A 17,176-nucleotide genomic window follows, 5' to 3' on the forward strand; every position below is an offset into this window, starting at 1 on the left:
AGGCAAAAACCAACCAAACAAAACAAAACAAAACAAAAAAAACTCTTGACTCATTTACTCAACAAAGTATGTGGTTCTGTGCCAACACCCAAAATAATATTAAAAGGATGCCTTTTTCACACTACAGCCACAATATCTGTAAGGACTAATTTGACACCTTATTTTTACTACAGCATACAGATAGTAAAAAGCAATGTAATTGTCCATAACTTACATAATGCAGCTTGAACTTGCACTCGTCTTCAATTTCATCCGCACTGTCCTCATCAGAGACTTCCCCTTCCTCTGCATCATCCCCAAGGTGATAAGGCAACTTCTTGCCCTGAAATGGATCAAAATATTCCATTTGAAAATGAAAATAAATTCACAACAACCCAAAGGTAGAAGCAATAAGTGTCCACTAAAAAATGAACGCACAAATAAAATGTGCCTTCCATGTACAGTAGAATGTTACTCAGCTTTTAAAGGAAAGAAATTCTGGCATATATTACAATATAAATAACCCATTATGTTATGATATAAGTTAAAAATGAAAGACACATTTGAATTATTCCACTTATATGAGGTACCAAGAATAACAGATTCATAGAGACAGAGTGGATTGGTGACCAGTTGGGGTTAGCAGGGAAAAGAACTAAGCATTTGTTGTTGAATAGATATTGAATTTTAGTTTTTAAAGATGAAAAGAATTCTAGAAAATGATTGCACAAAAATTTGAATGTTTTTAAACCTACTAAGTTGTATACTTGAAATAGTTATATAAAATATAAAATAGTTATATATAAAATAGATTTTGTGATATATGTACTTTTCCATAATTTTGAAGAGAAAACTGAAAATATAATCAGGTGTTCCTTGGTCAATCATTACTTCAAACTGACTAAGCAGACAGTCCATAGAGCAACAAAATAAAGACAAATAAAGGCATTCATATTACTTTTAATTAAATCTAATTAATTAGAGATATTGTATTTCAAAAACAGAGAAGTTTCTCTTCTAAAACATATATGTCATGACAGTAACCATCATCCCCATCCAACAACGAACAACTGCTATATGTAAATGTGAATAGCCCCCAAAGTTTATATGTTGGAATGTGATACTATGGGCTTATGCATGATAGCAGTAAAAAATGGCAGCATCCTTGTCCCTTCTATTATGAGAGGACACATAGGTGCTCTCTATAAGAAACAGCTTCTCACCAGACTCCCAACACATAAAGCTCTTCATGATGGATCATGCTTGTGATCTCAGCACTTGTGAGGCTAAGGCAGAAGATCTGAGCTAAATTTGAGGCCAACATGAGGTATGTAGTTCCAGGCCAGCCTGAGATAGAGTAAGACACTGTTCTTTATAGTGAGAAGACACCAATAGTGCTAGCACCTCCTTCAAGTTTGTACCTCCCAATGCTAGAACTGTAATAAACTTCCTTTGTTTGTAAGTCACCAAATCTAAGGCTCTTTGCTACTGCAGCCTAAAGGGATAATACAACATTCAGGCTATGGCCTCCAATAGCAGCTGGCACTCCTCAAAGGGTAAAGCTGGGTTAACACTTGCAGTTAAAATACCATTTCCAAAACAAAGAGTGCAGGGCTTGCAACTTTATCATATACATAATCTGTGACCACTTCCACCCTACTCAACAGGATGAGCCCAGCTTGGACTCCTCTTGTTTCAACTTCAATGTCTGGAGTATGATTGGTAGTTTCTAAGTATTGGTGGGGAGAAGGAGAGAAGATAGGGTATTTAGCTCCTCCTTTAAGAAAGGTCAAAAATAATACCCAGCATTTTAAACTCCTACACAAAATTCCTTAGAAAGCTGTTCACATGCTTGGCAGCCAAGCTAACTTCTCACTGGACAGAATATTATCTGAGTGAGATTGAGAGATTGTTTTCCTACATTTCATAGATACACAAGGCTCTTGACCTTGGGGTTTCAGTAGAGTGATAACTTCAAAAATGATTAAATAACTTATGTAATGAAAATAAAATCTATATTTAGAATCAAAGCTACCAGGTCCTAGAAACTTATTTTGCAGAAAATTATGTAAAAGACTAAAGTGATGGGATCTAGTTGAGCATAGTTCATAGTTCAGAGTTCAGAATTAAGACATTCAGGGATGGAGAGATAGCTTAGTAGTTAAGGCACTTGTCTACAAAGCCAAAGGCCTCAGGTTCAACTCCCCAGAATCCATGTAAGCCAGATGCACAAGGTGGCACATGCATCTGGACTTCATTTTCAGAGGCTAGAGGTCTGGCATACCCATTCTCTCAAATAAATAAAAATAAGATATAAAAATACTTAAATAAAAAATGAAGACATTCAAATACATGTAAGTCTGACTAATTTAGGAAGCTCCCAAAAACTGAGTCAATTTTACTTTATTTTAGAGTACATTTCACAAAGACAACATGACAACACCAGAAAAAAGGTACTCAATTAAGCAGTGGCCAGACACATTAAAGACATTTATATATGCAGTTATGACCATCTTTCATTTACTCAACATCAACTACTTATTGAGTCAACTTTCTGTTGGGTACAATGGCAGATACCAAGATGGTCCTGCACACAGACACTTTATTATGGCAGCACTCACATTTTTTGAAAGGCATCAAAAACCAAGCCATTTAAAAGAAATGTTCATTGGAACAAAACAAATAAACAGACATGCCATCATCAAGTTAGGAACAATAATCCTCAAACCACACACACAATTGAAGCATCATAACTGGAAAGATGCTGCAGCAAGCAAGTGAGAGCAGGCAGGGTAGCAGCATGAACTTCACCTCCCCTGTGCTTAAGAGAGGCAGAGGTGGGCAAGGCGTGGTGGCATACACCTTTAATCCTAACACTCAGGAGGCAGAGGTAGGAAGATAACTGTAAGTTCAAGGCCACCCTGAGACTACATAGTAAATTCCAGGTCAGCCTGGACTATACTACCTCAAACCCCAACCCCCCACAAAAAAAAAAAGAGGCACAGGTGAGGGAATACAAAGAAATAGAATATTCACCTCATCATTTCTTTTAAATTTTATTTAGCAGATCCTGTACCCTCATGACCATATTATCTGCTATCCTTTCCATTTTCCTAGTTTGCAAAAGATACTTTATCCAGGCAAGCAGGAAGAAATGCAATGCAAAAGAGCATTGATATTTATTTGTGTTTTGTTTTGTTTTTAGAAACATGGTCTCATTCTGTAGCCCCAGCAGTCCTTGAAATTGTAAATCTCTAACCTTTGTTTCCCAAGTACTGGGAATATAGGTATGTACCACCACACCCTGCTAAAAGCATTGTTCTAATGTTTTATAAATGGAGTTACTCCTAAAGACAGTGGAAGAATAAAATGAGGTAAAATCTTGTGTGACTTCATGAATTTAATCAGAATAGTTTTAAGTGAAGAATAGCTCAGGTGCCTTCTGGGAATCCTTTATGAAATTTATTGCTATGTTTGTTCAAAAGCAACTTTTTAACATATCTATATCTTCATGTTTTAGATAAATGCATTTATATGCTTGGTTGGAGGTATGAAGTTATATTAAGAAAAACAGGGCTGGAGAGATGGCTTAGCGGTTAAGCATTTGCCTGTGAAGCCTAAGGACCCCAGTTTGAGGCTCAGTTCCCCAGGTCCCACGTTAGCCAGATGCACAAGGGGGCGCACGCGTCTGGAGTTCGTTTGCAAAGGCTGGAAGCTCTGGCGTGCCCATTCTCTCTCTCTCTCTCTCTCTCTATCTGTCTTTCTCTCTGTGTCTGTCTCTCTCAAATAAATAAATTAATTAATTTAAAAAAAATTTTTTTAAAAAAAAGAAAAACAACAAGTGGACATCATAAATGACAAGTAGCCATTTCAATGATGTCCAGGATGAAAGACAGCTCTGAATCCAAAGGCACACAAGAACATCAGTCCTCTTGATGTTGCTATAAATGTGAACATGCTGATACAAAGAACAATCTATTTTCTAAAGAAAAAAGATTTAGATTTATTTTTCTTATTTGTTAAGACAGATTCTTTTTATAACCCTGCTGGCCTTAGACTCATAACCCTATCTCAGCCACTTGAGTGCTAGGATAAAGATATATGCCACATGTCAAACTTCCTCCTTAACATCTAAGAAATATTACTGATTACAAGTGAGTCTCAGATGCATGGGAAATATCTGCAGATTACACTGTGCCAGCCCTTTCAACGATGGCCTCTTTTGCCCCTGGTTCATCCTGGTGTTTATAAGCCTGGAGATATCTTGTGCCAAATGATGGAAAGTCAACTTACTTAATTAGTTCATATCATATATCCACTTAAGGTCCATAGTACCAAAGGAAATATTTCAATCAAATAAACTTAGACTACATTTAATATCCTGACTGCTGACCAAGGAATATTAGTAAACATAGAAATGTTTACAGTACTACAAAGGTAACATTTCCTAGAAATCAGTTTCTAACATAGCAGTTACCTTTAATAAGACTTAAGCAAACTGAACTTGAATTCACTGTTGTGTTATCTGGAGCTTTTATTCAAAATGCATTTATACATACAAATGCCTAGGGGCTCACTAATTCTGATGATTACTACTTTATCTATTTTCAGTGTGCTACCCTCCCTTCAAGCCAATGAAACACATTGCTTCCTTCACTTACCTACTTCTATGTGCTAAGTACCCCAGTTAAGTAAAATATAACCAGACTACTGTTCTGTTCTATAAATTGTTAATCTCAAACAATGCAACCACACAAGGTTTTGTTAAAAAGTCACTTGTTTCAGTGAAATCACAAAGCCATGTATCAGAAAACACAAGAAATTATCTTTCTGACTATTTACATTAATAATATGCAATATAGTAAGTTTTCTCCCTCAGAAAATCTGTTGATGAAACGTCATTTTGTTAATCTAACTCTACTTCCATCTACACAAGAGTCCTCTGGGGCAGTATGTCTGTGCCTGTATTCTTGTTTGAAGCAAGTGTTTCTCTCTTACATAACTAAGACTGGTCAACCATAAAGGATTTTTTCTTCTGACAGACAGTTATTGGAGCTTAAAATATGAGAAAAGAATCTAAACAACATACTTTCAGATATAGAATAAGAGAAAATTCTCCTTTCTTGCACCTCACATTCTCATACACACATTTCCAGTGAAAGTCTTCTACACTAAAATATTATATATTTAGCTTAGTCTTACACTGTATTGATGCTCATAAAACAAATCCCCAACCATCTAGTCATTCAGCAATATTTTTCCACTGAAGGTATGACTATAAGCTGAAATAAAATACACATACAGATCTAGATAATCTTTCACATGTATTTACTCTAATTATTTATTATTATTTGCCTTTTTAATTTTTTTTGTTCATTTTTTATTTATTTATTTGAGAGCGACAGACATAGAGAGAAAGACAGATAGAGGGAGAGGGAGAGAATGGGCGCGCCAGGGCCTCCAGCCACTGCAAACGAACTCCAGACGCGTGCGCCCCCTTGTGCATCTGGCTAACGTGGGACCTGGGGAACCGAGCCTCGAACCGGGGTCCTTAGGCTTCACAGGCAAGCGCTTAACCGCTAAGCCAGCTCTCCAGCCCTATTATTTGCCTTTTAAAGCAGGGAGCTTAAAGGGGAGGAAAAGTTGTCAATACAGGAGGAAAGACTTAGCTGATCATTAATGCCTCTGGCAGAATTCCTTGAAATAATTACCTTCACTAGGATTTTGCCTTTCAAACTCTGAGGACTTGGAAGCTGTTTGCACTCTGCTGTGTCTATAGATGAGATGTCCAGCTTGTCTTGGAATATTCCTTTCAGGTACTGAGCAATCTTCCTTTGCTGCTGGATACTGCAGTGATTCTCAATAGACAATATAACTGGAAACCTAAGAAAACAGCCACAGTACTAAGGGCATCAAACATAGGCAACTTGCAGGGTATTGGAAAATGATTCTGTATTATTGCACGCTTACCATCTTAGTGATAGCACCGGCAATGCTAATAATGACTAAAATGCTGGTAAAATAAGAAATATTAGAGATGCAGTTAACAATTCCTCTGAGCAAATATGTCCAACTAGGCATAATGATTAAACAAATACTAACCTATCCAGAATAATAGTTTAATATTTAGTACATGGTAAAAAATGGAGAGTGTTTTTAAAAGAATATCTTAAGACAAATGAGAAGCCTGAGGTAAGAAAATTTCTAATATATTCTTATTTACTCAAGTGTAGATAAATTTAAGAGATTGCTGCCTATCACTAAATTCAGTTATTTACTCTAAAAAAAATTAGGTTTCCAGTTTGAAAACCAATATTTAGAATTAAAACAAGAAGCCAGGCATTCATCCTCTGATATGCAAGCTTCTGTATAGAAATGTAAGATGGTTACCAAAAACAGTCTGAGAGGTTGGTGGCCAAAGCAAAAAGAGTCAGTTACATTCTCTCCAATTTTTTTTCTTCAGAATAAGGAAATATTTCAAATTCAGATTTATAAATATTTTCTTTCTTTCTATCACATATCTCCAGAAATAATGTGCAATATATCTTTCCAAACATACAAACTGGTATTTTAGCTGCCTAATATGTTTATGTGAAGTAAAATCTTTCTCTGGACTCATATGGGAATGATTTCTTTAAATTAAATCCTGATGCTTGAGGTTATAGTACAGATGAACCTTTATGACTGATGTTGATTTGGTAATTAACTATATTCTGTTTGCTATTCATATTCTAACATAGAGAAGACAAAAGAACACCAAGTAGGCAAACCCAGCTCATCCCATGTCCCATCACAAGTTTTAACACTAAAAATTTATATTATTAATCACTTATCAAAAATCAAAAAAATCCAATTAGTGTCTAATGATACTTAGAGGAAAGCTATTATTCTCAATGGGGAGGTGAATTTGACCACTTTCTGCCAACAGATATTTGTCAATGTCTGAAGACATTTTTGGTGGCACAATTTGGGAGTTCTGATGACATTTGTTGAGTGGAGCCAATGTTGCTGTTAAATATCTTACAGTGTACTAGACAGTTCCATACAACAATTATCTAGTTTAAAATGATGACAGTGCCAAACTCCAGAAATCTTTGTGAAAATAAACAACTGAAGCTTAAGAAAGAAAAGAAAAGGTCAATTTATTTAATGTCCTAAATGAGTATATGAAATATAATTCACTTAAAGTACATGTGTTCTAAGAGTTTCCAAATTTGAAGTCAACATTCAAATTACCAAAGGATCCTCTAAGGTATATCAGTGGCAGACCATCTCAGTGAACTATCCCATATGTTGGAAAATACAGACATTCAACACTAGTGGAAATCAGGGTTGTGAAGACTAATTAGAATTTAGTACACATGACTCATCCATGTAAAAGTTACCATAAGTCCCCATCTGTTATGCAAGGAGAATCTCTTAGTAGAATAGCATTTTAACATAGTGGTTAATTATAAAAACAAATATTGGGAATTTTAAAGGCTACTAACTTCTAATTAATTTTATTAATTTTTATGGTTTTCTTTTTTTTGGGGGGGGAGGGAGTTTGTTTTTCAAGGTAGAGTTTCACTCTAGCCCAGGTTGACCTAAATTTCATTCTTCATCTCAGGCTGACCTAAACTTATAGTGATCCTTCAACCTCAGCCTCCTGAGTGTTGGGATTAAAGGCATGTACCACCACACCCAGCTACATCTGTAATTTTAATTTGCTTGTTTCATTCAAAAATCCTTTCTTGTAAGCTTGGTATACTAAGGGTACCTTCTAAGCAACAAGAAATAAATAAGAAATGATTAAGATATCACCCACTTTTATATTTTATTTATTTATTTGAGAGTGAGAAAGAGGGAGAGAGAAGAGAGAGAGATAGAAAGAGAGAGAATGGGCATGCCAGGTTCTACAACCACTGCAAATGAACTCCAGACACATGAGCCACCTTGTACATCAGGCTTGCATAGGTGCTGGGGAATCAAACCTGGGTCCTTTGGCTTTGCAGGCAAGTTTCGTAACCACTAAACCATCTCTCCAGCCCTCACCCATATTTTCAATAAGCTTACCATGACACAGAATTAATAGGTAATTTAACAATATATTGGTAAATATGGAGAAAGAGTAGGTAAGTTAGCTAGTGGGTCAATATATTTTCCAACAGAGCAGTGCTTATATAATTTTGTGGGATAAAAATGAACCATGTGGCTTGCATGATGGGAAGGGTATTCCAGGCAGAGAGAACAGCATATGTGAAGATGTAGAGCAGTAAAATCTCCAGGCTCCCTGGAGAAGATGAAAGGCAGTAATTGATAGAAAATGTTGTCTCTGTGGGACAATATTGGACAGGACACTTAAAGAGCAGGAAGCAGCCATGCTTTAAAGAGCATGAAGACATGTCAGAAAGGAATATAGGACATGGATTAAAAAATCATTTTATTTATTTATTTGATAGATAAATATATAGAGAGAGAGATAGAATGGGCATGCCAGAGCGTCCAGCCATTGCAAACAAACTCCAGACTCATGTGCCCCCTTGTGCATCTGGCTAATGTGGGTCCTGGGGAATCAAACCTGGATCCTTTGGCTTTGCAGGCAAATGCCTTAACTGCTAAGCCATCCCTGAAGCTCAGAACAAGGATTTTTTTTTTTATCATGAAGGCTTTAGAAATAAAATTATGGCACCCTGTAGAGGATGAACCAAAGGGAAATTGACAATGAAGTAAAAGCAATGAAGTCCAAGAATATTTAGAAAGTAAAATTAAGAGGAGTTGGTTGGAGTTAGAATACTCCTGATTTCTAGCTTCAACCACCAATAGAACAGCTTCCTCAAACTAAAAAGTACTACAGTAGGAGGTAAATGGAAGTTCAGCAGAAATAATTTCTGAGCTCAGATTGGGGGGGGGGTGGAGGCTCCATCTGATGTGTGGCTTTCTCAGATGTATGTTTATAAAGATTTTTGTCTGTATGAATCTTAAAGTTAGGAGGAAAAAAAACCTCGTAGGCATGGAATTAATTAAACAATCAAAGAATTGAACAAGGGCAATGTCTTAATAAATAGTAACTATTATAGAAATGAGAAAATAGGATTGAAGGCCACAGACCAAAAGGAGAGAAATGCAATAACAGCTATGGAAGGTATAATGCTACAAAAATGAGAGCCAAAATTATAAGCACTGGGGTGTGTGTGTGTATATATATACATGTATGTGTGTGTGTGTGTGTGTATAAGTCATATGTATATATGACTTATATATATATATATATCCCAGACACACTTCAAGACACCCATCATTTTATTGTATTATAATGTAATATCAAATGCTATTTATAATGTATAATAATGTTTCTAAGTTTGTGGGTTTAGAAATTTAGAGGTTATTCTTTTTTAAATATATTTTATTTATTTATTTGAGAGACAGAGAAGGAGAGCGAGAGAGAAGAGAGAGAAAATGGGTGCACCAGGGCCTCCAGCCATTGCAAATGAACTCCAGACACATGTGCCCCCTTGTGCGTCTGGCTTACCTGGGCCCTGGGGAATCATACTGGGGTCCTTTGGCTTTGCAGTCAAACGCTTAACTACTAAGCCATCTTCTTCAGCCCATAGAGGTTATTCTTTGCAAGCTCATCATAAAGAAGAAAAGATGAGAGCAAATGGGATAAGGAATAAGTGGAGCACAAAAAAGCAAAAACAAGCACCCCATTGTTCACAATGGTTTGCTGGGAAAGAGGGAGGACCAGGTAGTAGAAATGGAGCTGTGGAGTCCAAAGAAGAGCATATGGTTCCACAATCATGTTAATTTCAGACACACTCCACAGGTAAGGCATAGAGCTTGGCTCCCAGGTGTTTTGTATCTACTCATTCTTTATATATATAATTTTATTTATTTGAGAGAGAGGGAGGGAAAGAGGCAGGGCAGGGAAGATGGGCACACCAGGGCCTCCAGCCACTGCAAATGAACTCCACATGCATGCGCCATCATGTGTATCTGGCTTACATGGGACCTGGAGAATTGAACCTGGGTCTTTAGGCTTCTCAGGCAAGTGCCTTGACCACTAAGCCACCTCTCCAGCCCTACTTACTCATTCTTCACAAAGGCATGCTTGTTGATAGTCTCCACAACATCTCTGAAGAGGATTTTTGAAGTGAGAGTGTAACCATGGTGTACTACTGGCTCTCCATCTGGGCCATCCCAACAGTCAACTGTCAAAAACAGAACTTTCATAAACAATCTAAAGTCTCTGCTTTTTCTTAATATTTCTAGAAATATTAGATATATTATTTCAAGTTTGTTGTTGGAAATCATACATTTAACAATCTAACAATGATATGAAAACAAAGAAATGGGCATTCTGGCACAGTTATCAGGAAATAAACTACAGATAATGTCTTTGCTTAGTGCTCATGATTTACAAAAAAAATTAAAAAAATCAGATTCATAAGAAGCTTAGCATTAACCAACAGCTTTGTTGGAAATACCCAAAAAGTTGCTATGACATTGCATGTAGCCTGCTATTGTTATTGATACTGTGGGCATTTCTATGTACTGGGACAATTTCATAGGCTCCCAGCAACAGACAACAGTTTCTGGACCATTCTCCCCAATTCAAGGTTTTTCTTCATTTGTTTTACATTCTACATAAGATTCATTTCTTAAAACTCTGGTCATGTCAGGGTCACTCCTTGTTTGAAAGTCTCCTTAACATTTAACTCAGCATCCTAGCAGGTGGCATGTAAATATACATTAAATTAAGTAATAAATATCTTATAGCAGTTCCTGACTGCTTCACCCCTAGGTCCCAGCTTTCCCCTGCAGTAGGATATAGCCACTGACATGAGACCAGAAGCAAGGTGTATCAATTTCAGGTCTTTTCAGTGGAAACCTGCCTTCCATTCTCATTTAGCTCCTTTCCTCTTCTGTAATAACTTTAAATTTCATGTGCCAAAGATAGCACAGCCACATGTCAGAAAGATGGATATATAAATTGTTGCTTGAAAAATCTACATGTATTCTGGATTTCACATAACCTTGCTTACTAAAGTTCTTAAAAAGTGATATTGAATGATTGACCAACACCACTAAGATTTGTGTATGTATAGTCAGAGATTTGGTGAAATCACCTAACACATTTCCTAAAACATATCCCCATAGTTAAGCAGTTCATAATTGTATAATTTTAACAACTTGTACCCAGACTTATGGTGCCAGCTTGGAGGAGAAAAGGTAAAACAGAGTTCCTCATAAATATACTAATATCGCAAAAAAAAAATGCAAAGTAGCTGGCAAAAGTGGCAAGACTAAGTTACTAATGTGTATGCAAGGTACAGGGGACAGAAAGACTGTTAAGAGCCAGAGGTTAGGGAGGACACAACATGGCAGTTACACTCATTAATTCACAACTATGGTTACTTACAAATGGTTGAGCACAATAATATGTTATAATAGGTGGGGGAAGGACTCAAAATCATATCTTCACATAATAGCTGTTGACAATTAATCATGGCTGTAGTGGTGGTGGTATGTTCTTCAGTGGTATAGCCACTGGTAAGTTGCCCATACTTCATAACTCCCTCACCTATGCTTATGTACACAACCTTAATTTTACTCAGTGGGTCATAAATATAAAACATGAAAGTAGAAAGGGGATTAGTTGGGAAGAAGAAGGGGTGTAGTGAGAGGGAGGATTATAGGAGAGGGTAAAAGGACATGAACATTTTCAAAATACATTATATGAATTATGAAGTCAAATATAATACAATTAATGCAAACAAAAAATACAAAGTAAATTAGAAAGTTCAGTGCTTGATTTTTCCCCTTATATCCACATCAAACCACTCCTTTAACACACAGTCAGTCATGAATGAAAATATTATCTTGCTTATGTTTAAAACATAGGCAGAATAACAATTCCTTGCCTAGGCAGCTTCTAATGTTTTATGTTAGAATTCAGTACTAGCTTCTTACTATGTGATGTTCATGACCAGGTTCAAGTTGCAGTGAAATTTTCTATTTTATTTTTATTTTTATTTTTTAAAATATTTTATTTTTATTTATTTATTTGAGAGTGGGGAGAAAGATGGTGGCATGCCAGGGCCTTCAGCCACTGCAAACAAACTTCAGACATCTGGCTTACCAGGGTCCCAGGGAATTGAACCTGGGTCCTTTGACTTTGCAGACAAGTGCCATAACTGCTAAGGGATCTCCTAACCCTATTTTTATTTATCTTGAGTGAGGGATATGTAGGCATAGCAGGACCTCTTGCTGTGCCATATTATACTCCCACCAACAATGAATAAGAGTTACCCTTTCCCCATAACATCATCAATATTTGTTTTTATTATTTTTTCTTAATGCCAACCACTCTGAGTAGGATGAGATGAATCTCAAAGGGATTTTAATTTGCATTTCTCTGATTCAGCCCTTAGCTCTATGTGATCACTTTTGCTCAATTGTCCTTGCTTTTTGTCTGTGCTCTTCCTACCTCCTAAATGGTGGACCACTTATGTCCTGGTACCACTTTTTCTCTTGGAAATGTTTACTCTATGCCTTTGTATGTTAAAAGCAAATAACTTGTTTTGATTTTACTGGAGTCACAGCTAAGAGATAATCATAAAAAAATCTCTCAGATAAGACTATGGGGACCTTTGAAGTTGGACCAAATATAGTATACAATATGAGATGGCTATGAATCTATTGGGAGCTAGGGGCAGAATGTGGTAGTTTGAATGGATGTCCCCCACTAGCTTCATGGGTTTTATTTAAGCTTATAACTTGATGTCACTGTTGGTGGATCCTAGGGTCCAGCCCTAAGGTGTGTGGGCAGATCTGGAATTCCAATCTAAACATATGCAGAGTGATTGAGCTCTGCCTGGGGTTCATGAAGTGTGTTTGCTTGTGGTACTGCTAGTGGTATTTCTCTCTGAGCAGATCTATGAAAGGAGGCCAAGTTTCTTCCTCCATTATAGAATTTTTCCTGGATCTATAAGCTTCTAATAAACCCCTTCCTCCCATAACTTCTGCCTCGTTTAGAAGTGCATCACAGCAACATGAAGTTGACTGAGACAAAGGTAAAGATTTCAAGAGCACAGAATAATGGAGATGCCAGAGCTATGAAATGTTCACTGAGGAAAGCTACAGGCAAGGAATGAAGCCAACTCAAGAAAGGCCAGGGCTGGAGAGATGGCTTAGTAGTTAAACCTCTTGCCTGCAAAGCTTAACCTCCAGGGTTCAGTTCTCCAGTACCCATGTAAAGCCAGATGCACAAAGTGATACAGGCATCTGGAATTCATTTGTAGCAGCTAGAGGCCCTGGGGCATGCTTTCTCTCTCTCCTTTTTTTATTTTTATCCCTCTCTCTTCCCCATGCTAATAAATAAAAATATTTTTAATAAAGAAATGACAAATGTACTTAACAACAGAGCTTTAGGGGCAGGGCCACTGAAGCCTATTGGAACCCATATAATGCCACAAAACCCCCTAAATGTTAAACCAGTACAGGTGCAAAGTTTGGTGTTTACCCTACTGGATTTCAGAGTTTGTCACTGGTCTGATCGTTAAGAGGGAACTCATAGTTAAGAGAAATTCCTAAGCCTCAGAGCAATTTTGGATATTGAATAGTGTTGAAACTAGTAAGAGACTTTGGAGAATCTTACAGATGACCTAAATACAGTTCACATTTTAGATAAACATGAGAGATTTTAGATGCCAAGGGTGGGATATCGTAATTGAAACTGATGTGTTTCAGTATATAGTGGACAAGGGATGAATTTGTGATGGTTAGTTTCAATTGTCAACTTGACTGAATTAGAAAACAGCTAAGACATTAATGAGCTACACATTTGGGCACATCTGTGGTTTAACTGAGGAGGGAAGTCCCCCCCACACCCTGCAAAAATATATGGTTTCCACCAACTCCTGGGATCAGAGCTCAGACTGAATGAAATGGGGAAAAGTGAGAAAGTGAGCTAAGCAACAACACTCTGTTTCCTGACTAAAGACACAATAAGACAAGCAACCTTGAACTTCTACCACTATATTTTCCCTGACAAGATGAATAATACACCTTCAAACAGTGAGCCACAATAAAACCTTCTTTTAGACAGGTGAGGGGGATTCCTCACTGGCCCCATTACCAAATGCCAAAGCTAAAATTACCTCAGTCTTAAACCTCTGATACCTGAGACTAGCCTGCTTAATTTCTCATTGAATTTGCCTCACTCTATTTTTTACACTACTACTCTTATTCCACAACTATGGCTCAACTGATGGAATTGTCACATCATACTAATATTTCTATGTACATGCCCCCCAGCAATGAAAGAGGGCTCTTCAAAGACAGATACAATGCCTTATTTATATCTGTATCATCACCCAAAATCCACTAAGTATTTCGTAAATGTTGGCAGATGGTAATAACTCTCCTAAACTATTTTTGCCATTTTAATTAAAAATATCTCTCAGAATCGGGTGTGGTAGCACACACCTTTCATCCAAGCACTTGGAAGGCAAAGGTAGGAGGATCACTGTGAGTTTAAGGCCACCCTGAGACTACATAGTGAATTCCAGATCAGCCTGAGCTAGAGTGAGACCCTACCTCAAAAAACCAAAAACGAAAAAAAGATATCTCTCAGGTACAGTATAAGTTTAGACACAATTTTTCATCAATTCAAGACATGTTTCCAAACTATTGGTACATTTCTATGTCCCTCCTGATTGAAAAATAAGGAGGAGACAAAGAGTATCAAAAATTATGAGTGAATTCACAGTAATTGGACAAATATCTCTAATTAAAGACATACAAGTTTTAGGCCCTCCTTACTTAGAGGGCTTGTTAACCAATCTCACCAAAGTTCAAATTCCACATACCTTCCACACAGCGACAACCCTCTTGTAGCACCCGTGCATACATATCCACTTTGGACTGAGAAAGGAGCTGGTCCCCAGTCAGGTATGTGTTGTGAGAGGAAGCAATAAAGTAGTTGCAGAGGGGCTGATCCATGTCTTGGTACACTTCGTGGTGTAATGGGTTAAAAATATCACAAGCAGGACTACGCATGAAGTTTGTGAAGCCTTTGAAAGAAAGAGAGTGAAGTGCTATAGCCCTCAAAGAATATCTAATTAACCAACAGAGACAAAAAAAAAAAAAAAGGACAAAGAATATTCACAGCAATTACCAGAACATCTTTCATAGAGACAATGTGGCAATAAGAGATTGACTTGACATTAAAAAGAAACTGAAATATGACTTTGGTAAGTGGTCACTTACGGAAAAATAAATTGACTTTTTAGGAATCTTGCAGATGGAGGTGTCATAGCAAAGCCATTTAGTAACTACTAAACTCAAGCTATGCTTATGCATTGTGACTTCATGGGAGACCAGTGATGTGTTATAGCTACATTTATTCCAAGTGGTACCTTGATCAACCAACAACTGATGAGATATTAAGGTGATCTTGAAAGTAGTTCAGACAATGTCTACAGTAAGGTAACATATCAAAAGTTATGCATTGGTTCTGGAGAAATGGCTGAGCAGTTAAGATGCTTGTTTGAAAAGCCTAAAGACCCAGGATCTATTTCCCAGTATCCATGTAAAGCCAGATGCACCAAATGACACATGCATCTAGAGTATCTGGAGCTCATTCGCAGCAGCAAGAGGCCCTGGTGTGCCCAACGCCCACTCTCTCATTCTCTGTCTTGACTCTGTCTCTATCCATCTCTGCTTGCAATTATAGGAACAGCAAATATTGGTGGTATACAATAAAGAGTGGTAATATCAATGCTGGGGTCATGACCTGACACACAAAAGGAACATCAGCCCAGCACCCATGTGAAACTACAATGAGTGCCTGCAATTCTAGCACTGGGGAGGCAGTGACAAGAGATCCCTGAGGCTTGATGACTAGACAGTCTAGCCAAATTAGGAGGTTAGGTTCAGTAAAAGACCCTGTCTCAAAAAATAAAGTGGCTGGAGAGATGGCTTAGCAGTTAAAACACTTGCCTGTGAAACCTTAAGACTCATGTTTGATTCCCTAGTACCCACAGAAGCCAGATGTACATAGTGAAATATGAGTCTGAAGTTTGTTTGCAGTGGCTGGAGGCTCTACCGCATCCATTCTCTTCTCTCTCTCTCTCTCTCTCTCCCCCCCCCCTCTCGCTGTCACTCTCGCATAAAAATAAATAAATAAATATAAAAAAATAAAGTGGATAGTGATTGAAAAAAGCAACAGATCTCAATTTCTGGCCTCCACATGCACATATATGCATGTACATCCACATACACATGAATGTGCATACACACATATAACGTCCTACACACACACATACAAAAGATAAGAGCAGTCATAGATTTTGATACTTTTTCAGGAAGTCAGGAGTTCCAGTGGTCTTTAATTAAAAGTATCTGTTCTGCTTGGGAAAACTTCCTCTTGGATTGCAGACTGCAATTTATTTCCCAACACATTTTAAATGCATATAACTTCTGCAAACAAGTAGATATATTTAAACTATATTATTTATGTATAACATCCTAGAAACTAGATTCTGAGTTTATAACTCTAGGTAAATTATTTAATTTCTTTTGGTCTTTCTTTCCTCAACTATAAAAAAAGGTAATTGTTTTAACACTTCAGGTTCTTGCAGTTTCTATAATACTATTGATTAGGAAAAATAAGCCCTCTTTCTAATATTTTATAAGCAAATGTGTTTACTTTCAAGTCTAATTTACTTATTACAGGTCAAACTTTCCTGTGCTGTAATCATCAAGATAAGATTATCTTCAAAAATTATACATTTAAGAAAAAAATATTTCTTGACATCCATCATTCACAGTAGTAGCTCAAAGGGCATTGCAAAAATAAGGGAAAAGCAAACATCAGAGCCTGTACTTTGTTAGAAAATATGTGATTTGTGGGCTTTGTTTGAATTACTTGTAATCCCACGAATGGCACTTCATTTTACCTCCTAAACTTTGTGTTGGAAATTAATTTAGCAGACTGAATCTAAACAACGAAAAATTAAAAGTATTAGCTACTTTACCTTCTATTCCAAGAACATTTTTAACTTTATTTTCTTCTGAAACTTCAAACTTCTTTATGATGTCAATGCAGTATTCTGTTGTTACATTACTCATCTAAGCAAAACAGAACAGTAATAAAGTACATGCAATGTCATGAAATGTCTCAACTGACTGTGACATGCAATGATTTCTAGGG

At 37.0% G+C, this 17,176-nt stretch overlaps 1 protein-coding gene across 7 annotated transcripts in view; it reads right to left on the reverse strand.

The window, feature by feature from the left end:
- The window catches only part of Plch1 (phospholipase C eta 1), a 173,902-nt gene that overhangs the window by 51,820 nt on the left and 104,906 nt on the right, over window positions 1-17,176 (reverse strand). For all 7 annotated transcript variants that reach the window (XM_045131687.1, XM_045131690.1, XM_045131689.1 and 4 more), the window contains 5 exons: window positions 17,001-17,094; window positions 14,832-15,035; window positions 10,049-10,169; window positions 5,691-5,862; window positions 215-322 (listed from right to left, as the gene is read on the reverse strand). In XM_045131687.1, coding sequence (XP_044987622.1) covers window positions 215-322; window positions 5,691-5,862; window positions 10,049-10,169; window positions 14,832-15,035; window positions 17,001-17,094 — 699 coding nt within the window. The remainder of the gene's footprint in view (window positions 1-214; window positions 323-5,690; window positions 5,863-10,048; window positions 10,170-14,831; window positions 15,036-17,000; window positions 17,095-17,176) is intronic.

This window comes from Jaculus jaculus, chromosome 12 (genome assembly GCF_020740685.1).
Source record: "Jaculus jaculus isolate mJacJac1 chromosome 12, mJacJac1.mat.Y.cur, whole genome shotgun sequence".
NCBI lineage: Eukaryota > Metazoa > Chordata > Mammalia > Rodentia > Dipodidae > Jaculus > Jaculus jaculus.